General features: G+C 43.1%; 1 protein-coding gene, 1 long non-coding RNA gene and 1 pseudogene across 3 annotated transcripts in view; all 3 read left to right on the forward strand.

The window, feature by feature from the left end:
• The first annotated feature begins 281 nt into the window (after nt 1-281).
• The window catches only part of LOC311282189, a 37,450-nt pseudogene continuing 12,548 nt past the window's right edge, over nt 282-25,183 (forward strand). The window contains exons 1-14 of the transcript in view: nt 282-1,045; nt 1,226-1,308; nt 1,444-1,600; nt 1,684-1,845; nt 1,962-2,087; nt 2,530-2,750; nt 2,859-2,872; nt 2,981-3,004; nt 15,761-15,936; nt 16,508-16,774; nt 20,310-20,866; nt 21,051-21,133; nt 21,666-21,822; nt 21,957-22,118. The product of the transcript in view is annotated as an uncharacterized misc_RNA (transcript). The remainder of the gene's footprint in view (nt 1,046-1,225; nt 1,309-1,443; nt 1,601-1,683; nt 1,846-1,961; nt 2,088-2,529; nt 2,751-2,858; nt 2,873-2,980; nt 3,005-15,760; nt 15,937-16,507; nt 16,775-20,309; nt 20,867-21,050; nt 21,134-21,665; nt 21,823-21,956; nt 22,119-25,183) is intronic.
• LOC311281534 (keratin, type I cytoskeletal 19-like) lies at nt 8,208-11,150 on the forward strand. Its single transcript, XM_084394552.1, has 8 exons — nt 8,208-8,784; nt 8,969-9,051; nt 9,581-9,737; nt 9,882-10,043; nt 10,241-10,366; nt 10,482-10,702; nt 10,826-10,839; nt 10,927-11,150. The coding sequence occupies exons 1-8, from the start codon at nt 8,278-8,280 to the stop codon at nt 11,049-11,051; spliced, it is 1,395 nt and encodes a 464-aa protein (XP_084250678.1). The 5' UTR covers nt 8,208-8,277; the 3' UTR covers nt 11,052-11,150.
• Nucleotides 22,289-24,933, forward strand: LOC311281541. The gene is made up of 6 exons (XR_014625810.1): nt 22,289-22,833; nt 23,230-23,281; nt 23,474-23,538; nt 23,644-23,703; nt 23,787-23,884; nt 24,073-24,933. It is a non-coding gene; the product is annotated as an uncharacterized lncRNA (long non-coding RNA).

Below are 25,183 nucleotides of genomic sequence, written 5' to 3' on the forward strand. Positions count from 1 at the left end.
ATGTTTGATTGCTTCCAGGTTTATATTTACTGCTTGATCAAAAATAAATACTGAATTTAAAACTACTTGGTATCGTCACATTACTGGTTAAGTGTCTTTGTTCTATTTCAAGCTGACAGAGAAAGGAAAACTTGCCCAAATCACTTGCACAGACACATGCACACACACACACACACACACACACACGTGAACACACGTCTATGTGTGTGTGTGTGTGTGTGTGTGTCAAAGTGCTCATAACCCCACTGCACTCCCTTCATTGAAATCTCAAGGGTGAGAACATTGCAGTAGTTCATACAGACACAGAGACATTCCTTTGCAGTTTCCTCACTAGGGTGGAAACCAAACTCTGGTCCTCGAGTCTCAACATAGCTGGAGATTGCAGAGGGGTCTGGCACACACCCTCCTCCCCCCCTCCCGTCCCCAAAGAGCAGGACCCGCCCTCAAGCTCCATCTCTATAAGAGGACCGAGCTCAGCTCGAAGGCACCAATCCTCTTCAGGATAACTTTAGCAGTTTTCTGCAGTGTCCTCTCTGCATTCTTCTCATCTCTGCATCCATTCACCATGTCGATCTCTTACCACACGACATCCTCCAAAGGTCCCAAGACTGTGACCTCAAAGTCCATAATCACCAAGACTCGGAGCAGTTCGTCAGCCTTTCCACATAAAGCCTTCAGCGTTCATGGAGGTGGTTATGGTGGAAGCACCCGCATCTCTTCCTCCAGAATTGGAGGCGGTGGAGGATACGGTTTTGGTGGAGGATACGGCGGAGGATACAGTGGAGGATATGGTGGAGGATATGGTGGAGGATTCAGCTCTGGACACATGGTTGCAGGGGACTGTGACTACATGCAGGTGAATGAGAAGGCCACCATGCAGAACCTGAACGACCGTCTGGCGTCCTACCTGGAGAAGGTGCGCTCCCTGGAGACTGCAAATGCCACTCTGGAGAGGCAGATCCGCGAGTACTATGAGAAGAAGGGGCCGATCGCACAGAGGGACTACAGCGCCTACTGGAACACCATCAAGGACCTGAAGGACAAGGTACAGTGATCTCTAAATGAATGACACATATAGCAAATTCTAGTGTACTGACATTTCTTTGCATACAGCAGCTGAAAAGCAGACTGCAGATAATCACTTCAGGTTTTAATGATCTACAGCAATGCTCCAGATTTATACATTCTAATGTAATAAAATTGTACATCAATATTCTACTTTCAGATTAAAAACGCTACCATCAACAACGCCAACATCCTCCTGCAGATCGACAACTCTAAACTGGCTGCTGATGACTTCAGGATAAAGTAAATTCTCTCAAATAATAGTTTCTCTGTTACTATACTGTTACTCTGTTACTTTAGCTTCTTAAAAGATCATACTGGTCATGTTTAAAACATGATGGGTGAGTTTATTCCCATTTCTGCCTCTCCACCAATCAGATTTGAGCACGAGTTAGTAATGCGGCAGTCTGTGGAGGCTGACATCGCCAACCTGCGTCGCTTGCTGGACCAGACGACCCTGACAAAGGCCGACCTGGAGATGCAGATCGAGACTCTGCAGGATGAGCTGGCGTTTATGAAGAAGAACCACCAGGAGGTTTGTAGTAGCTTGCATGTAGTTGTTATCAGAACTTGTGAATCCATTCAGTGAACTGATGCTTGAGCCTTGTGGGTTTACAGGACTTGGCAGCACTGAGGTCTCAGCTGACAGGCACAGTGAATGTAGAGGTTGATGCTGCTCCTCAGCAAGACCTGAACAGGGTTCTGGACGAGATTCGTTCTCATTACGAGACCATCATAACGAAACACCGCAGAGAACAGGAAGACTGGTTTAAAAACCAGGTAAGACCTCGTCTGTCTCTTTAAATCCTTTGGTTGTGAATTCTACCATTATACATACTGAAAAACTGACTATTCAGTACTTGAATTCATATTGTGTGTTTCTGTCTTTCTTTTAGACGGCAGGATTGACCAAAGAGGTGACCCAGAGCACAGAAATCATACAAACAACCAAGACACAGATCACAGATCTGCGACGCACTCTGCAGGGTCTGGAGATCGAGCTACAGTCTCAACTCAGCATGGTGAGAAACAAGTGGAATGTAGGAACTGTAGGGTGGAGAGAGAAAGAGAGATTTCATTATCTGAACCAAAGGCAGGAACATTTTACGTAAGAGGTTAGGGAAGTAGGCCAAGAAGAGGACACAGAAAGGGAGGCAAAGATGGACAAAAAACAGGGAAAGGAGGGTGAGTGTGAGATGTGTCAAGAATGTTTTATTTGAAGTCCTCCAAATCCCAGATAGTAAGTGAGGTACAATGAAAGGAATGAGGAGAAGCCATTTATAACGTCTGGAAATCTGAAGGGTCCATTTGTGGACTTGCACATTGGTGTTTTTCAGATACCAAGCATGTGTAAAAAGGTCATAATTTACTCCCCCTCATTTTGCTCCAACCCTTTTGACTTTCTTTCACAGAACACAAATATACACAGTGACTTATTTCTGCTGGTTCTCATTGCTCAAACAGAAAGCGGCACTGGAGAACTCACTGGCAGACACAGAGAATAGGTACAGCTGTATGCTAGCAGGCTACCAGGACCAAATCAACATGTTGGAGGGTGAGCTGAGTCAAATGCGGGCTAGCATTGAGCAACAGGGACGAGATTACGCCATGTTGCTGGACATCAAGAGCCGTCTGGAGCAGGAGATCGCCACCTACAGAAGCCTCCTGGAAAATCAGGACATTAAGTAAGTTCATATCCTTTATATATATGTGTGTCAAAATCTGTGGATCATGTTACATAATCTTGTTCTGGAATTGCTTCACTAATGCATCTTTTCTTTTTTAATTCTCAGGACTCAAATACCAGGTAAGTGAAATATCTCTTTGCATATTGTGGTGGGATGGTCAGTTTCAAGTATATACTGCAGTGAATGCCATACATCATGCATTACTGACTCTCTTTCTCTCTCTTCAGGTGGGACTATCACCGTCACCACAGGTGGAACAACTATCAAGCAGACACAGCATTCCTTCAGCTAAATGCAGAGCACACCGCTTTATGAGACACCATCTGGGCACACACATACATTTGGTTTTGAATGTATACTGAAAGTATCACTGAGAACAAGGAAACATGTGTTACTGAAAGAAAAATGGATGATACTCATATTTGTATTTTTGTGTGTGATGAAACCCGTCTCTGAAAATAAAGCTGCATGCTGTCATGGATAACTTTTTACATCATTGTTATTCTTTATCTGAACACACAGTCTATTTTAAATATAAGATGAGTCAAATACTCACCTACAAAGAGTCTGATTACATTGTATTTATGTACTACATTTCATAATAATATGTTTACTGACAATCACTAGAAAAGAGTCTCTGAGGGAAATGAACTGGGTTACTCTTCCCGGTTGTTACTCATGGGTTCCTTCCATAACAGGCTTAAAACAATATTGTTTAAGTTGCCTGGCAACAGATCCATCACAAAAGTGGTGAAGTGAAGGTCAAAAAAAGCTGGCAGGCCATTGACTTCCTCTTTATCTGCAAAAACCTTCGACCCTCATAAACAATTGCAATTGTGTAAACTGGATAAAAGAAAACGAGGAATATGCACAAAACATATGCGCAGAAAGAGATTAAACCCAGAGACCTTTATGTAGCCTATATGTAACCATTTTCCTTCTTTTATTTGACTATGATTAACCACAAATTACATTTATGTAATATGCAGGATGTAACAAGTCATTTAATGGCATGTAATCTTCATAAAGAGAGAGACAAGAACAAAAGAGTTAGTGAAATGTAGAGATACTACAAAATTAACTTGAAAAAGCAGACGCATTGGCAGACATAGGAGTGGCATTATTATTGCTCAGATGCTGATTGACAGGGCATGATGAGATTTTACTGTTTAATTTGCTTCAGTGCTGTTAAATTAAAATTGTTTCATCGTCTGTCTTAAAAGAAAGCATAAAACGAGCTGCTGCAATCATGCTTAGAGGTTGTCGGCTGGGTGAGCTGATGCACTTTCACCAAAAAAAAAAAAAAAAGTTTTAGTGTTGTGTTGCTCAGTGTGTTCACTGTGATTTTGGTAAATCACTACCTGATTTCTTACAGTAAACTTCGCTATATACATCATTGACATAAATATAATGAAATCTTACATCTGAAAACTTCAAAAGTCCTGTCCAGCGATGGTTTTCACTGTTTCTGTTTTCTTTCAGTTTTCACTGTTTCAGTTCTTTGCTTGTTGCAAAAAGTTTAAATTAAACTGTAAAGAGCTATCTGTTACCTTTATCTCTGGAGAAATTGTTTGTTTACACTTGTTAATGTGGCATAATGCATTTATTCTGGAATCACAGTCACAGGAAACAATGTACTGTATCACACTTGAATGTTGATTCTCATGCCCAGATGGCAAGGAAACGAGAGACGTGCTATCGACAACTGAACATTTTGTGGACTGCATGATTTGAACTTGTTGAAAGACATTCAAAAACATGAAAAACAAGTGGCACTCCAAAGTGCTAAAATGCAATCTTAAAGGAACACTCCACCGTTTTTTGAAATAGGGCTTATTCACCGTCTTTCCTACATTTAGATAGGTGGGCAAACGCATTTTTGTCTCAGTGCATGCATTGTTTCACACAGCTTAGCTTAGCATAATGAATGGAATCCTTTGTTGCCAGCTAGCATGTCATGAGTAAAAGTGATAAAAAAAATGTAATAAAATAAAAAACTAATTACTTCTTGTGGCCTGCGTATTCACAACGAGTACAAATAGCAATGCAGATTAAGACTAGGCAATTTCCTAGGCAGATATTGACTTGGGACTATATTGGGGCGAAGCACTGCTACTTGAGCGCAGAGATATCTGAAATCCCCCAACTTCCGCCAACATACCAGCGTGAATAGTAGCCGGCTATTTTTCCTACAGTAGACATAGTGAATGGCAATGAACATGGCGGATTTTGTGAGAGACGAGGAGGGTGACTTCTCTGACAGTCAAGATCCAGAACTATACCTCTATGAACCAGAGTTTTCAGAAGAGGAGCTGCGTGCTTTGGAAATAGAACGACAGGAGGAGGAGGTTGCGATTGCTCAACAGCCTGAGGACGTGAGGATGAGAGTCAACACGAACTGGTGGTGACTGTGAGTGTGATATCTCTGCGCCCAAGTAGCAGTGCTTCGGCTGTGCTTCACCCCAATATAGTCCCAAGTCAGTATCTGCCTGGGAAATCGCCTAGTCTTAGGGTGTATTCACACCAGGAAAGTCCGATAGTTCACTTGCTTTGGTCCGGACCAAATACAATGTTGATTTTTTTGTTTGGTACGGTTCATTTTCACACTGCTCTTTTTGCAAGTGAACCAAAATTTGTAAACAAAACCACACGTGTGCTAAGGTCGTCTATTCATTGGACAGGAACTCTCAAGCAGGGAAAAGCAGGAAGTGCAAAAACAGGCTCAGCATGGAGATATTTCGTAATGCAATATTTGTTCTTTTACTGATTTGGTGTTATTCTCTACAAACGCAATATGAAGAATATAATAAGCATCATATGATACAATGTCGTTCCTATACATGTAAATGCTTTTAAACCATTTATGCGCGATAAGACAAAAGAGAACACTCTGTCTGTGAATGTCCTGAATGATGCACACACGACACGTAGAAAGACGTGCAACAGTATCGTGTGCACAGACAGCGTGCCGGACTGTGCGCGAGACCGCTTATATCCCCTCTCCTTCATCCATTCGCTAACCTTGCTGAACACATCAGTATTTTTCCAGCAATTGGGTCGGTTCATGTTCACACCGTAAACGAACCATACCAGAGTTCGTTTGGAACCGGACCGAGACCACCTCTTCAGCCGGTTCTCGGTTCGGTTGTTTGGTCCGCACCCGAGTGCGATTGCTGTATTCGCACCTGCCCAAAAGATCCGCACCAAGGGGGGAAACGAACTTGAGTTCGATTCAAACGAACCAAACAAGGCAGGTGTGAATACACCCTTAATCTCCATTGCTATTTGTACTCGTTGTGAATACGCAGGCCACAAGAAGTACTTAGTTTTTTTAATTTTTTATTTTGTATCACTTTTACTCATGACATGCTAGCTGGCAACAAAGGATTCCATTCATTATGCTAAGCTAAGCTAGCGGTGGCGCTTCCAAACTAAAAAAATGCATGCACTGAGACAAAAATGCATTTGCCCACCTATCTAAATGTAGCAAAGATGGTGAATAAGCCCTATTTAAAAAAACAGAGGAGTGTTCCTTTAAGATAAAACAATAAAACTGTCCACATATATCAATAGTATCAGCACTGATATTGCCCTCCCAGTACCTTCTAGAGTAGATCTATAGACGGCCTTTCAAAAGTATTTGCATTCTGACAAAAAAACTTTTTTTTTAATCACAATGTATATTTTAACATATGAACATAACAGTCATGAAACTTTCAAATAAAAACAGAAGACTGTAATTTGTGTATGTGTGTTTGTGCAGGGAGAATAATTTATACGGGGGTGGTGAAAGGTGCGAGAACTCAGGTGCAGAGTTGATGAGCTTTTATTTCATAAAAAACAAGGGGGAAAAAACACAAACAAAAACTACCCCGAGGGGGGAACACAAGAGACTAGACGCTCGAATCCGCGCGCTCAGACACAGACAAGACAAACAGGAGTGTCAGGGCTCTGTCACAAAACCAAGAAATAAACTAGACAGAAGTGACAGAACCTTGACACCTCTTTTATAACTGAAACGTTCTGCAAACCTGAAATCAGCTTTCTAAATTGCAAGTATAATTTTAGCCTATACCTTAGAATGTAAACTAAAGCAGAAAGAATGATACGTTTACATTAAAACAAAAAGGTAAATATGCACACAAAAGACTGAGTCTCGCTGTATTGCTCAGGCTGCACTGCAGTGTCTATTCACAGGCGCGATCCCACTACTGATCGGCACGGGGACTTTGACCTGCTCCGTCTCCGACCTGGGCCGGTTCACCCCTCCTTAGACAACCTGGTGATCCCGGGCTCCCCCAGGAGCACCATATCGATACCGAACTTAGCGCGGACACCCGATCGACATAGTCCACTGCAGCCCAGAACCCCTGAGCTCAAGCGATCCTCCAGCCTCAGCCTCCCAGTATCTTGGATTACAGGCGCGCGCCACTGCACCCGGCGAGAGCTGTGAGAATCAGCGCTGATACTGAATCTAGTGGCTCACAGCGACATCTAGTGCATGAAACTGTAATAACAACTGGTTTCATGCAAAATTTTAGTAAAAATATGTTAAATGTAATAATAAAAAATAAATTAATATTAATAAAAGCATTATGAAATGTAATTAACCATAACTTTGTAATTCTCCCATGTAAGACAATATTTCTCATTATTCCCCACCGTTTTTACCTATAGCACTGTTTAATTATAACCAATGCTCAAGACAGACAAACATGCACACATGGGTTATTTATAAAGAAAAAAAAGTTTACTCTTTAGTTTTAACTACTTGACTATTGACAATGTACCCATAGGTAAATACACCATGTTCAGTACAATTTCTAAGTACTTTTTACACCTCAGCTCACATGCACCATAAAATAGCCTAAAATAAAATAAAATAATAAAATGAAATAGCCTAAAATAAAATAAACAAACTGGGCTGAAGTACTCAGGCTGATCCGTATGACCTGTAAAAGGCTGGTGAAACTGTCTCAGATGATCTCACATCGCCTCAGGGAGTTACCTGTCAGCTAAATCCCTCTTTATTATTATTAAAATGGTGAATTTATAAAATCTCTATCCTCGCTTGCCCGGCTCAGCCTCCTTTTTCTGCCTCGAACTCTCAAAGAGATTTCCTCCACTGGCATAAAACACTTACAAACACGCTCATTAACACACACACACATGCATACAACTTGTGTGTCGAAAGCCTAGTTGTCTTATTGCACTCCCTCCATTGTAGTCTGGAGGGTGAGTACATCTAAGGAGTATAAAATTCTTTTGCAGTTTCCTCACCAGGGTGGAGCCTGAACACTAAGTTTCAACTCTGCTGGTGGTGACAGCTGGGTCTGGCACAAACACACTCTCTCACACACACCTTACCTCCCTCACCCACCCACAAAGTGCTGGAGCCACCCTGGATCTCCATCTCTATAAGAGGTCAGAGCTGGGCTCAAACGTGCCATCCTAGCCAGGACAACTCTACCGGTTTCCTTCAGTGTCCTCTCTGGGTTCATCTCATCTCCGTATCCATCCAACTATGTCGGTCTCTGTTCGCACGACATCCTACAAAGGTCCCAAGACTGTGACCTCAAAGTCCATAGTCACCAAGAGTCGGAGCTGTTCGCCAGCCTTCCCACATAAAGCCTTCAGCGTGCATGGAGGTGGTCATGGTGGAAGCACCCGCATCTCTTCCTCCTTGCTGCATTCCAGAATTGGAGGCGGTGGAGGATACTGCGGAGGATACGGTTTTGGCGGAGGATATGGTGGAGGATATGGCGGAGGATATGGTGGAGGATTTGGTGGAGGATTTGGTGGAGGATTTGCACCAGGAGGCTGCGTTGTAAATGACTACCAGCTGAATGAGAAGGCCACTATGCAGAACCTGAACGACCGTCTGGCGTCCTACCTGGAGAAGGTGCGCTCCCTGGAAGCTGCCAATGCCATTCTGGAGAGGCAGATCCGCGAGTACTATGAGAAGAAGGGGCCGATCGCACAGAGGGACTACAGCACCTACTGGAACACCATCAAGGACCTGAAGGACAAGGTACAGTGATCTCTAAATGAATGACACATATAGCAAATTCTAGTGAACTGACATTTCTTTGCATATAGCAGCTGAAAATCAGACTGCAGATAATCACTTCAGGTTCTGATGATCTACAGCAATGCTCCAGATTTAAATACATTCTAATGTAATAAAATTTATATATCAATATTCTACCTTTCAGATTAAAAATGCTACCATCCACAATGCCAACATCCTCCTGCAGATCGACAACTCTAAACTGGCTGCTGATGACTTCAGGGTGAAGTAAGTTAAACAGTGTTGACCACTAAATTAGACATAACTATATTGATGCCTAAAATGCAACAGCTTCACAGTGTTTATCTATGCCATTCAAAAGTTTGGGGTCATAAAGATTTTTTTTTTTTTGTGTATGTATTACAGTTTCGACAAAAATATTAAGCAGCACAACTGTTTTCAACATTTATAATAATAATAATAAGAAGAAGAATATGTATTGAGCACCAAATCAGTGTATTAGACTGATTTCTGAACGATCATGTGACACTGAAGACTGTTATGATGCTGAAAATTCAGCTTTGACATCACAGGAAAAAATTGCATTTGAAATAATATTTTACATTATTACTGTTTTACTGTATTTTTATCCAAAAAATGCAGCACTGGTGAGCATGAGACTTTAAAAAAAAATAAAAATTTCATACCGAGCCCAAAATTTTGTATGGTAGTGTGTGTATATATACTGTATGATACTCGTCATGTTTAAACGTTGATCGGTGAGTTTAATTCCCTGTGTGACCTTTCCACCAATCAGATATGAGCATGAGGTGGTGATGCGCCAGTGCGTGGAGTCCGACATCGCTAACCTGAATCGCTTGCTGGACCAGACACACCGGGCAAAGGCCGACCTGGAGATGCAGATCAGGAATTTGCAGGAAGAGCTGGAGTTTATGAAGAAGAACCACCAGGAGGTTTGTAGTAGCTTTCTGACAGAATCATTTATATATGACTGATCCTGAAAGTTTGGACCATTATATTATATTATATTATATTATATTATATTATATTATATTATATTATATTATATTATATTATATTATATTATGACGTTTTAGGAGCTGGCAGCACTGAGGTGTCAACTGACAGGCACAGTGAATGTAGAGGTTGATGCTGCTCCTCAGCAAGACCTGAACAAGGTTCTGGATGAGATTCGTTGTCATTACGAGACCATCATACAGAAACACCGCAGGGAACAGGAAGACTGGTTTAAAAACCAGGTAAGACCTCGTCTGTCTCTTTAAATTATTTTGTTGTGAATTCTAATTTACCATTATACATACTGAAAAACTGACTTTACTGAAGAATAAACCACATATTCCAGCTGGTGTCTTATGGTACTGTGGTAAAACAATATATCTTAGATTACGATATTCAGTACTTGAATTCATATTGTGTGTTTCTGTCTTTCTTTTAGACGGCAGGATTGAACAAAGAGGTGACCCAGAGCACAGAAATCATACAAACAACCAAGACACAGATCACAGATCTGCGACGCACTCTGCAGGGTCTGGAGATCGAGCTACAGTCTCAACTCAGCATGGTGAGAAACAAGTGGAATGTTGAGTGACAGATATTACATTATCTGAACCAAAGGCAGTTTTATGGCCAAGTATGCTTTATTAAGATCTTTGTGCTTGTTCTCATTGCTCAAACAGAAAGCGGCACTGGAGAACTCACTGGCAGACACAGAGAATAGGTACAGCTGTATGCTAGCAGGCTACCAGAACCAAATCAACATGTTGGAGGGTGAGCTGTGTCAAATGCGGGCTAGCATTGAGCAACAGGGACAAGATTACGTCATGTTGCTGGACATCAAGAGCCGTCTGGAGCAGGAGATCGCCACCTACAGAAGCCTCCTGGAAAATCAGGACATTAAGTAAGATCATTTATTTATAAAAGTTAATGTGAGTTAAAGTCAGTGAAGCATGGATCATGTTACATTATCTTGTCCTGAATGGCTTCACTAATTCTTTTTTTCTTTTTCCTCCTACTCTTCCAGGACTCAAATACCAGGTAATTGAAATCTATCTTTGTATATAGTGGTATGGTCAGTTTTAGGCATATTTTACATTAAGCATTAATGACTCTTTTGCCTTTCAGCTGGATCTGTCTCTTTCTCTGGTGGATCTCACTCTGGCTCATCTGGTGGTTCCCACACCATCTCAACTGGTGGACCAACAATCCAAATAAAGCAAACCACCACCACTTCACACCGTACTTACTAAACACAGAGCATGCTGCTCTGTGAGACAGTATTCAAACACATGCACACATTTAATTCAAAACGAGTGTTCATACACATCATTTGTGACATGACAAAGAACAAGGAAACAAATGTTTAAAAGCACTGAAAGACACTCACTGTTGTGTTTTTGTGTGAAAAAAAACTGTCTGAAAATAAAAGTGCTGTCAGCAATCATTTCTTATGTGTGTTTTTTTGCATAACACTATGACTAAAATTTAAAATGATGCAAAACACATGGGAGTTATATTCTCGATGCTGTAGTTTATTTTATCAGTCACAGTATATCATTAATCAAGCTTAATTTGACTTTTCAACTACAATTAGGCAGGGTGAACTGAAAGCTTTTACAATCTTTTAGCTTTATCATTGACAAAAGTATGTGGTGCATTTTCTTCCCAAAATTATTTTCTTTCTCAAATTCATGTTTCAAGTTGACAAAGCACAATAAACGAAATCACACAATAATTGTTAAACCAGACATAGCCTAATTTGCATCTAAATAACTTTCATTGATTGTCTTTCATAATGCACTTACCATAATATTTATTAGTGGGGCAACGGATCATAAAACGTACTCGGTTACTAACGTAACCTCGATTCTCTCTAGAGAGAGGAACGAGTACTGCGTAGAATACGCTAGGGGAAAATCCTTTTCCACGAGAATACTGAAGCCAAAAAAATTATCCTTAATTTTGTAATAATGTAAAACGCGTTGCGGCAGCATACAGACATAGGCGAGGCAGCTCGCGCGCCTATTGGCTGGTCTGCTGGCAACTGCTTAAGCCTATCGGGCTTCGCGCCCTCTGCGTCACGTCCCGCCGAAACGGGCGTGGCTTAGGTCTATAAATACCGCTCGCAGGCTTGATATCTCTGGTTTTTCATAGTCGAAGCAACCAGAGCGCGTGCATGCACGGCAGGATACGCAGTACTCGTTCCTCTCTCTAGAGAGAACCGAGGTTACGTTAGTAACCGAGTGCGTTCTCTTACGAGAGATACTCTCGTATTGCGTAGAATACGCTAGGGGAACCTATTGTAAAATGCCGTGCGTGCTGGGATCTGATACTATAGACTCAAGGGCGACAGCCCGGAGTTCATACAGTACACAATCACCCAGGGGACTCACAGGGAATCCTGGAAGAGGAGGGGCTTAGCCACTATCGTCCTACATGGCAGCATAGAGCAGCACTGCAATACTCAATAGCTGCATAACTGACAGTGTCAGTGTATGAGATTTGGCCGCACTAGATCGACAGTAGTCTGGCCTGTAGTGCGGGAACCTCTAGGTTGTAAAACCTTATAAATGTAGACGGAGAGGCCCAGCCTGCCGCCATACAAATATCTTGCAAGGCAATCCCACTTGACCAGGCCCACGATGAAGCCATGCTTCTCGTGGAGTGCGCCCTGACACCCAGTGGGCACTGCATGCCCCGGTTGTGTAAGCTAGCGCTATTGCGTCCACTATCCATCTGGATAGGGTTTGTTTCGAAGCGGCTAGTCCCTTAGAACGCCCGCTGAATGAAACAAAGAGCTGCTCCGTCTGTCTGAAAACAGACGAGCGAGACACATAAGCTCTTAATGCCCTGACTGGGCAAAGGGAGCTTTCGTCCATGTTCCCTTCAGTGACCGGCAGGGCAGACAGGGAGATGACCTGTGCTCTGAACGATGTATTGAGGGATTTAGGAACATAACCGTGCTTAGGTTTGAGTATAACTCTAGAGTCATTAGGCCCAAATTCCATGCACGTCGCGCTTACTGAGAGCGCGTGTAAGTCCCCTATGCGCTTCACTGAAGCGAGAGCCAGAAGAAACGCCGTCTTGAAAGACAGGTGTTTAAGATCAATCTTCTGCAAGGGCTCGAATGGATGACCTTTCATGGCTTCCAGTACCGTAGAAAGGTCCCATATAGGGACTGTGGGAGGTCTGGGAGGATTCAGTCTCTTAGCTCCTCTAAGGAAGCGAATGACTAAATCGTTCCTTCCAATAGACTGGCCAAGCGTGGTCGAAGAGAACACTGCTATGGCTGCCACATAGACTTTGAGCGTGGAAGGGGACCTGCCCTTATCCAACAGCTCCTGTAGGAAGGAGAGAACCTCCGTCACACCGCAATGTAGGGGTGACACACCACGAGCTGTGCACCAGCCAGAAAACACCGACCATTTGGAGGCATAGAGACGTCGCGTAGACGGAGCTCTAGCCTGCGTGATAGTGTTTAACACTCCCTGTGGGAGGTCAGTGGGTACCCGTTGATGGCCCACACATGAAGGGACCACAGCTCTGGGTGAGGATGCCAGATCGAGCCGTTGGCTTGAGAGAGGAGATCCCTCCTCAGAGGCACTGGCCACGGGGCGGTGCTTGCTAACTGCATCACAATTGGGAACCAAGGTTGGCTCATCCAAAGTGGGGCTACAAGCAGCACTGAGCATCTTTCTTCCCTGACCCGTTCTACCACCTGTGTCAGGAGGGAGACGGGGGGAAGGGACCTGAGGCCGCCCTGGCGATTTATGTAGGACACCACTGAGACGTTGTCTGAACGTATTAGCACGTGGTGTCCCCTTATAAGGGGACAAAAGCGCGTGAGCGCCTTGCTCACTGCCAACATTTCGAGGCAGTTGATATGTAGGAGCTTCTCCTGCTTTGACCATTGGCCAAAAAGCGGTCTGCCCTCGAGCAGCGCTCCCCATCCCGAGGTGGATGCGTCCATGGACACCACCGTCACTCTCGAGGAAGTCCCCAGGCATACACCTGATTGGTACCAGTCTTTTGCCTCCCAAGGTTTCAGAGCTGCCATGCACGCTTGATTGACCTTGAAGCGAAGCCGACCGGAGGCCCACGCTGTGCGTGGCACTCTCTTTTTGAGCCAGAACTGCAGTGGGCGCATGCGCAGAAGGCCCAACTGGAGAACTGATGATGCTGAGGCCATCAGACCTAGCATCCTTTGAAATGTCTTGAGAGGGACTATCGCGCCGCAGCGGAACGAGCCGGCTGCGCGCCGAATGTCCAGTGTGCGCTGAGATGACAGGCGTGCTGTCATTAGCAGCGAGTTCAGTTCTATTCCCAGAAAAGATATAATCTGTCTGGGGAATAGCGAGCTCTTTTCCCAGTTCACTGCGAGACCGAGATTCTCGAGGTGATCGAGTAAAATGGTCCTGTGCTCCACGAGCTCCGAGTGAGATTGGGCTAGAATCAGCCAGTCGTCCAAATAGTTCAGCACTCGTATCCCCCGCTGTATGAGGGGTGTGAGCGCTGCGTCCATGCACTTCGTAAATGTACGGGGTGCCAGGGACAAGCCGAAAGGCAGGACTGTGTACTGATATGCCTGGCCCTCGAAGGCGAATCTCAAAAATCGCCTGTGACGTGACGCTATCTGTATTTGAAAATACGCGTCCTTTAGATCTATTGACACAAACCAGTCCCCTCGGCGGACATGCGCGAGGATTTTTCCGGTCATGCGCATCCTGAACTGGCGCTTCACAAGCGCTCTGTTCAGCTGCCGCAGATCTAGTATGGGTCTGAGACCCCCGTCTTTCTTGGGCACCAGGAAGTATCTGCTGTAAAGCCCCCCTTCGCTTTGGGCTTGAGATAGGGGTTCTATAGCCCCTTTGCTCAACAGTTTCAGAATCTCGGCTCGAAGTAGATGAGCTACTTTCGATTCTACCGTGGTCTCGACGCGCGCTATGTAGTGGCGCGGACGCCGGCGAAACTGCAGCGAATAGCCTTCTTTTATGATGTTCAGCACCCATCTTGAAACCCCGGGAAGCTTTTCCCACGCAAGTGCGCGAGTAGCTAGGGGCTGGATGCGAAGCACGCTCTGATCGGCTCGCGATACAGCGGCTTCAGTGTGCTGTGACATAAGCGTCGCGCTCATGACATCTGAGGCAGGGGGCGCGCTGATAACAGCGGGCAGAATGCCCGCGCTTGACTCCTCTGTAGTGTTTAACTGAGAGGGGGAGGGCTGGGCTAATTCCATGTCTGTGTGTGGGCGTGGGCGCAGAGCAGCGGGCACATACACCACTTTTACAGCATTGCTCGCGTGAGCAGAGCGTATGCATACTGGTCTCGTATTTACAGAGACCGTGAGACATGTGGGAAGTAGCGTTTGTGGGCACTGGGTAGTGGGCACGTTTGCTACGTTTAATGCGCAATCGATCTGAGTCGATTTTATGTGCGCGAGCCCTGTGTGAAGGGCTGTGCTTGTGTGTAGGAATGGGCACTGAGTAGTGGGCATTTTTTCTACACATGAAACACCGTCGGCCGTGGCCGGGACACCAGAAAATACACTCTTTAAGGGATTTATCTGGGTAGCCGTAAAACTGCTTTTTTGTGCAGGCAAGCGGGCAATGGAACCGGCTTGTTGGCTGCTAAATACGCTGGACCAGTCACACTTCCTGGAACTGGACGAGCGGCAAGCTTTGGTGGAAGTGGACACCGTCGCTTTCCTAGGCGTGCTAGGACGATTTCGGGGCCTCTGGCTTCAACGCAACCTTTGGCCGCGGGCCACGCAGGGCGGGGCGGCGGCTGGATGAGCGAGAGCGCGGTCTCGAGCTCTGGGTCTGGCGGCGTTGTGAAGAGGAGGCAGTGGACGGAGGCTTAGGCTGTGAGCTCTGAGCAGACGGTTTTGCACGGCCTGCTGCAGAACTGGAGCGCTTCGGGAGGAAGTGCTTCATGGCCTGGGTCGCTTTCTGCACCTCAGCGAACCTATTGGCGAAATCTTTGACCGAGGTTCCGAAGAGGCTGGCAGGGGAAAGCGGCGCGTCGAGGAACGTGGTGCGCTCTGATTCAGACATGTCCGAGAGCGTCAGCCACAGATGTCTTTCAGACACGGTGAGCGAGGCCATGCTCCGTCCAATGGCCTGTGCCGCTGACTTGGTAGCGCGGAGAGCGAAGTCTGTAGCGCTTCTCAGGTCCGGCACGCAGATTGCGTCAGGTCCTTTCTCATCCAGCTTGCGAAGGAGATCGGCCTGGTATATCTGGAGCGTGGCCATGGTGTGCAACGCTGACGCGGCCTGCCCGGCGGCGGAGAAAGCGCAGCGGAGCAGGGCTGACGTCGTGCGGCAGGCTTTTGAGGGCAGCGCCATCTTAGCACGCCGTCCAGCGGAGGGCGGGCATAAGTGCGCTGCAATAGCCTCTTCGACCGGCGGCAGGGAGTGGTAGCCTCTGTTCTTTGCGTCATCGACAGCGGAGAACGCCAAAGAAACAGAGGATCGTGTCCTGGCAGAAAAAGGGGAGCCCCAAGACTTAGCGACTTCTTCATGAAGCTCAGGAAGAAAGGGCGCTGGCTTGGATGCAGGTGAAGTGCGCTCCCCAGGCAGGAAGTAGCCGTCCAGCCGGTTGTGAGCAGGCTGCTCGGGCGTAATCCACTCGAGGCCGAGGCTCGCCGTGGCCTGAGTGAGAACGCGCATGAGCTCCGCCTCAATGCTCGCTCTCTTTCCCGTTGAAGCACGGGCAGGGGGGGCGAGATCCTCAGAGCTCGCCCAAATCTCACTGCCTGATGCTAAGAGAGAGCAGGAATCCCCCTCTCGCAGCAGCGCGTCGATCTCATCAGCGTCGTCGACGGAAGCGGCGGCAGACCGCGGCCGTTGCCCGTCAGGAAGTGATGCTGATGAAACCGGAGAAGCAGGCGGGCGCACCGGCGAGCTTTGACGGCTGGGAGAGGGCTCCGGGATTCGCTGAGCGCGGCGCTTTTCACGGCGCGGCACAACAGCAGGTGTGGGCGCAGTCTCGTTGAATAGTGCCAAACGAGTCCTCAGAGTCGCTAATGGCAACAGCTCGCAGTGAGGGCAGAGCTGCGTGATCTTGACCCAGGCAGGAAGCGCATATGACATGGCGGTCCCCGTCGCTGAGTGTGGCTCTGCACGAGCCGCAGGAAGGCATCTTAAGAAAGACGCCGCTCTTTTAGACAGTGTGTGTCGCGCCGGCGAACACACACACAATGCAGAGAAAGGATATAGGCGCTGGATAGCGCAGCAGGAAGGCGATGAAGGCGGCGCGGCCAGCAGCTTCGTCGACTCGTCCCGCTGAAGTGCCTTTTCAACAGCGCGGCTTCTTCTCGGATCCAGCGATGTGAGTTGCTTCGCTGAAGGATGAAAAATCAGAGATATCAAGCCTGCGAGCGGTATTTATAGACCTAAGCCACGCCCGTTTCGGCGGGACGTGACGCAGAGGGCGCAAAGCGCCCTCATTGGGTCTGACGTCACTCTAGGTCTCGCTCGATAGGCTTAAGCAGTTGCCAGCAGACCAGCCAATAGGCGTGCGAGCTGCCTCGCCTATGTCTGTATGCTGCCGCAACGCGTTTTACATTAATACAAAATTAAGGATAATTTTTTTGGCTTCAGTATTCTCGTGGAAAAGGATTTTCCCCTAGCGTATTCTACGCAGTACGAGAGTATCTCTCGTAAGAGAACTCGCGGTTCAAACAATATTATATTTTTTCATTTACAGATAGGATAGTTTCTCAGATCAGAAAAAAAACAAAAAAACTTTAAGTAGCCATCGATACCACAGCCAGGGCAATCTCTTTAGGGGACAAAAGGTGGAGACGATTCTGGGGGCCACTGGTTTTCAGGTGACCCCCATATCCTCTCCACACCCAGGACAGCGAAGCGATGTAAACCAAGGGGTGTCAATTTTTTGTAAATCTATTTTGTAGCTATTATGTGTCAAAGGTATAGTACATACATTGTCTTAAAAAAAAATGTTTTACACTGATGCACAATACACAAAATTACACAATAACCGTTTAACCACATAGCCAAGTTTACAGGCATAACTTTCATCTTTCATAACGCATCACAAGAATATTTATCTTCATCTGTTCTCATTTATTTGAACACATATCTAATTATTTTTTAATAGAACTGTTTTTTAGTTTAATCAATGAATAATTTGCTATATGGGCTATCTATAGATTAACAGATGTTGTTTGATTGTTAAATATTGGTATTATTATAGTTGTAAAACATTGACATCTAATTTAAAATCTTGAAAGCCTATAATTAAAAATAATGAATTGTGGTAATTAAACTTATTTGACACTGGGTATAACTGTGCACACAAAAGTCAGAGTCTCGCTGTATTGCTCAGGCTGCACTGCAGTGTCTATTCACAGGTGCGATCCCACTACTGATCGGCACGGGGACTTTGACCTGCTCCGTCTCCGACCTGGACCGGTTCACCCCTCCTTAGACGACCTGGTAGTCCCGGGCTCCCCCAGGAGCACCATATCGATACCGAACTTAGAGCGGACACCCGATCAACATAGTCCACTGCAGCCCAGAACCCCTGAGCTCAAGCGATCCTCCAGCCTCAGCCTCCCAGTATCTTGGATTACAGGCGCGCGCCACTGCACCCGGCGAGAGCTGCGAGAATCAGCGCTGATACTGAATCTAGTGGCTCACATCGCCATCTAGTGTATGAAAATAGATTATTAGGTTACAATAAGACAGGGTGAATTAAAGCTTTTTGAAATCTCCTTGGTTACTTTTTTATTTTAAATGGAAGTGGTATATTTTCTTCATAATTATGTGTTTTCAAAGTTATGCTTCGAATTGATTCAAAACACCAAAAAAAAAAAAAAAAAAAAAAAAAAAAAACACACCAGCTGTTTAACCAATTAAGTTTTCCATAACTTTCATAATTGCCTTTCATAATGCAATTACTATAAGAGTATTTATTCATAGTGCCCTATGAAAGCAGACTGTTAGACTACCGTAAGGACGGTGAGCCGAAGCTTTTTACAATATATTTTGCCGATTTTCTTGTCAAAGTTTTTTTAAATTTTTATTTTATTAAAAACTGATGTCTCAGGTTGTTTTAGCACAATACACAAAATCACACAATAACCGTTTAACCACTGAAGTTTTCCAGACATAACTTTAGCCATTCATAACATCATGAGAGTATTTATCTTCATCTGTTCTCATTCATTTGAACATATCTGAATATTTTTTTAATCAAACTGATTCATAGTTTAATAAATGGATAATTTGCTAGGTTATATAGGCTATGTATAGATTTACAGAATTTGTTTTTCGATTGTTAAATATATTATAGGCTAAATGCAAAATATTGACATCTAATTTACAATCTTGAAAGCCTATAATTAAGAATAATGAGTTGTTGTAATCACATTTATTAGACACTGGGGTATAACTGTGCACACCCGGCGAGAGCTGCGAGAATCATCGCTGATACTGAATATAGTGGCTCACAGCGCCATCTAGTGCATGAAACCGGAATAACAACCGGTTTCATGCAAAAGAAAATTACAAATAATTTGAGTAAAAATATGTTAAATGTAATAATAATAAATGAATTAATATTAATAAAAATATGATGAAATGTAATTAACCACAACTTTGTAATTCTCCCATGTAAGACAATATTTCTCATTATTCCCCACCGTTTTTACCTATAGCACTGTGTTTAATTATAACCAATGCTCAAGACAGACAAACATGCACACATGGGTTATTTATAAAGAAAAAAAAGTTTACTCTTTAGTTTTAACTACTTGATGTAAAAGTATAACCTTTTGTACTTATTGCTCATGTTTTTGTCAATACTTTGATAAAAAATATTGACAATGTACCCATAGGTAAATACCCCATGTAAAACAATAAAATAAAATAGCTTCAAATAAAATTAAATACAATATAATAAACAAACTGGGCTGAAGTACTCAGGCTGATCCATATGACCTGTAAAAGGCTGGTGAAACTGTCTCAGATGATCTCACATCGCCTCAGGGAGTTACCTGTCAGCTAAATGTTAAAGTAATAATAATAATAATAAAGTTACCTCTTTATTATTATTAAAATGGTGAATTTATAAAATCTCTATCCTCGCTTGCCCGGCTCAGCCTCCTTTTTCTGCCTCTAACTGTCAAAGAGATTTCCTCCACTGGCACAAAACACTTACAAACACGCTCATTAACACACACACACACATACATACAACTTGTGTGTCGAAAGCCTAGTTGTCTTATTGCACTCCCTCCATTGTAGTCTGGACTCTCTGGAGGGTGAGTACATCTAAGGAGTATAAAATTCTTTTGCAGTTTCCTCACCAGGGTGGAGCCTGAACACTAAGTTTCAACTCTGCTGGTGGTGACAGCTGGGTCTGGCACAAACACACTCTCTCACACACACCTTACCTCCCTCACCCACCCACAAAGTGCTGGAGCCACCCTGGATCTCCATCTCTATAAGAGGTCAGAGCTGGGCTCAAACGTGCCATCCTAGCCAGGACAACTCTACCGGTTTCCTTCAGTGTCCTCTCTGGGTTCATCTCATCTCCGTATCCATCCAACTATGTCGGTCTCTGTTCGCACGACATCCTACAAAGGTCCCAAGACTGTGACCTCAAAGTCCATAGTCACCAAGAGTCGGAGCTGTTCGCCAGCCTTCCCACATAAAGCCTTCAGCATGCATGGAGGTGGTCATGGTGGAAGCACCCGCATCTCTTCCTCCTTGCTGCATTCCAGAATTAGAGGCGGTGGAGGATACTGCGGAGGATACGGTTTTGGCGGAGGATATGGTGGAGGATATGGTGGAGGATTTGGTGGAGGATTTGCACCAGGAGGCTGCGTTGTAAATGACTACCAGCTGAATGAGAAGGCCACCATGCAGAACCTGAACGACCGTCTGGCGTCCTACCTGGAGAAGGTGCGCTCCCTGGAAGCAGCCAATGCCATTCTGGAGAGGCAGATCCGCGAGTACTATGAGAAGAAGGGGCCGATCGCACAGAGCAGAGGGACTACAGCGCCTACTGGAACACCATCAAGGACCTGAAGGACAAGGTACAGTGATCTCTAAATGAATGACACATATAGTAAATTCTAGTGTACTGACATTTCTTTGCATACAGCAGCTGAAAATCAGACTGCAGATAATCACTTCAGGTTCTGATGATCTACAGCAATGCTCCAGATTTAAATACATTCTAATGTAATAAAATTTATATATCAATATTCTACCTTTCAGATTAAAAATGCTACCATCCACAACGCCAACATCCTCCTGCAGATCGACAACTCTAAACTGGCTGCTGATGACTTCAGGGTGAAGTAAGTTAAACAGTGTTGACCACTAACTTAGACATAACTATATTGATGCCTAAAATGCAACAGCTTCACAGTGTTTATCTATGCCATTCAAAAGTTTGGGGTCATAAAGTTTTTTTTTTTTTTTTGTAATGTATTACAGTTTCGACAAAAATATTAAGCAGCACAACTGTTTTCAACATTGATAATAATAATAAGAAGAATAAGAATAAGAATATGTATTGAGCACCAAATCAGTGTATTAGACTGATTTCTGAACGATCATGTGACACTGAAGACTGTTATGATGCTGAAAATTCAGCTTTGACATCACAGGAAAAAATTGCATTTGAAATAATATTTTACATTATTACTGTTTTACTGTATTTTTATCCCAAAAATGCAGCACTGGTGAGCATGAGACTTTAAAAAAAAAAATTACAAATCATACCGAGCCCAAAATTTTGTATGGTAGTGTGTGTATATATATGATACTCGTCATGTTTAAACGTTGATCGGTGAGTTTAATTCCCTGTGTGACCTTTCCACCAATCAGATATGAGCATGAGGTGGTGATGCGCCAGTGCGTGGAGTCCGACATCGCTAACCTGAATCGCTTGCTGGACCAGACACACCGGGCAAAGGCCGACCTGGAGATGCAGATCAGGAATTTGCAGGAAGAGCTGGAGTTTATGAAGAAGAACCACCAGGAGGTTTGTAGTAGCTTTCTGACAGAATCATTTATATATGACTGATCCTGAAAGTTTGGACCATTATATTATATTATATTATATTATATTATATTATATTATATTATATTATATTATATTATATTATGACGTTTTAGGAGCTGGCAGCACTGAGGTGTCAACTGACAGGCACAGTGAATGTAGAGGTTGATGCTGCTCCTCAGCAAGACCTGAACAAGGTTCTGGATGAGATTCGTTGTCATTACGAGACCATCATACAGAAACACCGCAGGGAACAGGAAGACTGGTTTAAAAACCAGGTAAGACCTCGTCTGTCTCTTTAAATTATTTTGTTGTGAATTCTAATTTACCATTATACATACTGAAAAACTGACTTTACTGAAGAATAAACCACATATTCCAGCTGGTGTCTTATGGTACTGTGGTAAAACAATATATCTTAGATTACGATATTCAGTACACTGTTAGACTTTTCTGTAATTTCTACAGTTATTTACTTTAAATCCCCCAGTATTATACTGCTATTTCTCTTTACAGTAAATAACTGTGATTCCAATTGCATCATGGGACTTTTCTGTGACGTCTAACACCACATACAGAGACTTACTGTATTTTTTAAATTTGCTGTATACTACTGTATTTGACGTAACTGCCTCTCTGGCTGGCACCATTCCACCGTGCTTTTTATTTCCTAATTTTTGCCTTACACCGCGTGTCTACAACGCTATAATAGCCAGAGGCTGTCTATATTGGACACATTGAAGCGACTGGACCTTTAAATGCAAACCTGTTTATCCCTTGTAAGAACTAGCGCGAGCGCTTGGACTCGTATCGGACTACGTCTGAAATATAACGGCCGCGGCGCATCACTACACTGTCTGGGATTTGTCGTGTCGCGTCAGACAGACATCCAGTGTAGGTAATGGGGTCTGTCTTTTGTTGGATCGCGACGTTCGTGTCTGGCCCGGGGAAGAGACGGAATTCACTTCACCGAGAGAGAGATCAGCAAGCAAGGTAAAAAAAAAACATTCTGTGTATGTTGACCATAGACTGGCTGTTGACAGGATTGTGCCCAGTTTAACGTATGTTATAACGTTTACGTTAGCCTAACGTTACTCGTCGTCAACATGGCGGTAACGAACTTTACCATGGTAAACTGAGCTAACGTTTCATTTTACACACCTTGTTAGATTATTGAATTGTCGAGTTAAAATATGCCAACGAGCAACGCGTTTACATTAACAATAAATGTGAATAAACTAATGTGAAATTCTGTTTATAGCCTAATGTTGGCCTACTGATGAGAACCTTTATAGTTTTAGCATTAGTTTGCAAACTAGGCTATACCATATTATAGTTTTTTTTTATTTTTATGGAATTTAATATTTACTTCCATTTTTGTGTTTAAAGGCAACTGCAACAAAGCGCCAATTCGCGCCAGTGACTTAGCAAGATTCCAGAGGTAAGTTAGGCCAGCCCATTTGTGATATATTTTGAGATAAGTTTGCTGAAATTATTAGCATACGCTATGTGAAAATTGCTTTTGAGCCACTGGTGCAGAGGTAGCTTACAATATCTTATAAAATCTCTATAAAATTGGCTAACTTTATATCAAAAAAGTGACCTTTGCATTATGTCTAACTTTATTACACAGCAAATGAACCAATCAGAAGATGGACCATTGTCTTTGTTCAGTCTCACCAGATTAAATGTATCCAGGTAAGCACTGCAGTAAAACTCTCACTAGGCTAATTCATTCAGACCAAATCTAGCATTCTAAACAACTTAAGTTTATATTTTTGCATTATTTTTATATTTTTTTAGCCAGAAGACTCTACCATTGCAGTTCCACCTGACTAGGAAGGTCCTAATATCAGCGCACAGGTGGGTTAACTACTGTAGGAAGGAGAACAATCATCACACAGTGATTTCTTGCATGTATCTTACTGTGTATTTGTCTCAAACAGGTACTCCTTCACTGCAGACAAGCTGAAATGGGCTAAAATCATCTATTTCAGTCGTTCTTTCAATGGATCTCAGCATTTTTGGACAGAATTTAGGATTTGTAAGTATTAAAATTTAATCTGGCATAATTTAATTTAGTTCTTTTGTATGCTATTTATTGACAAAAGCTGTTTACAAATATATATTCTTAAGTTTTTGTGAAAATAATAATAAAAATTAACAAAAAAGGAGGTTAAAAATAATGTGACACTAATATTCTCTCTCTCTCTCTCTCTCTCTCTCATATAGTTTTGGAACCGGGATCTCCTCTGAAGGACTGAGTACATTTGTGTTTGTGGGCACACATGCAGACCAGGGAACACTCTGATGTTGTCAATCAAGTTCTGAACAGGAACCAATCTTTGGAGAAGTTCATTTATTCACAAAGGTGGACAAAAACATTGTGTTGGCTTTTTAAAGATTATTTTGATGATGACTTTTACTCCTATGCTGTAGAAAAGATGGAGTAGACAGTCAGACATTGATAATAATAAGAAATGTTTCTTGAGCATCAAAGAGACTTCTTTCAAAAACATTACGACACTTAAATACTTCTTTTGGCCACCAGTGCACATGAATCCAACACATTTTTGGAAATAAGTGAAAATTATTTTTAAGGTGGGGTTATGTGTCTTGTATTGTGAAAAGAACTGTGTTTTGTCCTGTTTTGGACATTTCCTTTTTGAATGCTTAAAAATGTATTTATATTCTGCAGTTTTATGAATGTAATGGTTGATATTTCATTATAATACTTGTATAAGCTAAACAACCAATGACTCTACATTCATTTAGTCAAATGCTAATGTTTTGTTTATGGTTTTATGTATGTTTTCAAAAATGTTTGCAGTGAAGGACAGCACATAATGTGTTAATTTAACACGTTTACACATCTTTGTGCTAACCTCTCTGACATATTCACTTTGTTAAAATCATTTACACAATGAATGAGTTAAAATTAACACAAAAAATGTTGTCTCTAAACTCACCCATTAATGTGTAAGAATTTCATACATCATTTCCAGCATTGGCATGTTTATTTTGTGATATATATGAAATGTTTTAAATAAAAAAATGGTATTTTGTGATAACTTTGTCTAATTGGTTTGTATGAAAGTAGTACAAATTAATCATATATCAAAATTATCAAATCTAATTTATATTTAGTACAAATAAAAATAATTACAGTAGTGTACTGATTAGCTTAGTTTTTACAGTAATGCACTGTACTGATTAGCTTCGTTTTTACAGTAATGCACTGTATTACACAAAACTGAAATACGGTTTGGTACTGTAACTCTTAATTACAGTAACTTACTGGCAACAGTGTTGCCAGTAAGTTACTGTAAAAAACCCTTGAAAA

Source organism: Rutilus rutilus (assembly GCF_951802725.1).
Source record: "Rutilus rutilus genome assembly, chromosome: 22".
In the NCBI taxonomy this organism is placed as follows: Eukaryota; Metazoa; Chordata; class Actinopteri; order Cypriniformes; family Leuciscidae; genus Rutilus; species Rutilus rutilus.

What these genes read in the sequence shown, in the direction of transcription:
- LOC311281534 (XM_084394552.1), top strand. Translation starts at nt 8,278, where the DNA reads ATGTCGGTCTCTGTTCGCACGACATCCTACAAAGGTCCCAAGACTGTG. An exon ending in AAGACTGGTTTAAAAACCAG is followed by an intron (nt 10,044 to 10,240) that starts GTAAGACCTCGT and finishes TCTTTCTTTTAG; the next exon opens with ACGGCAGGATTGAACAAAGA. An exon ending in TACAGTCTCAACTCAGCATG is followed by an intron (nt 10,367 to 10,481) that starts GTGAGAAACAAG and finishes TTGCTCAAACAG; the next exon opens with AAAGCGGCACTGGAGAACTC.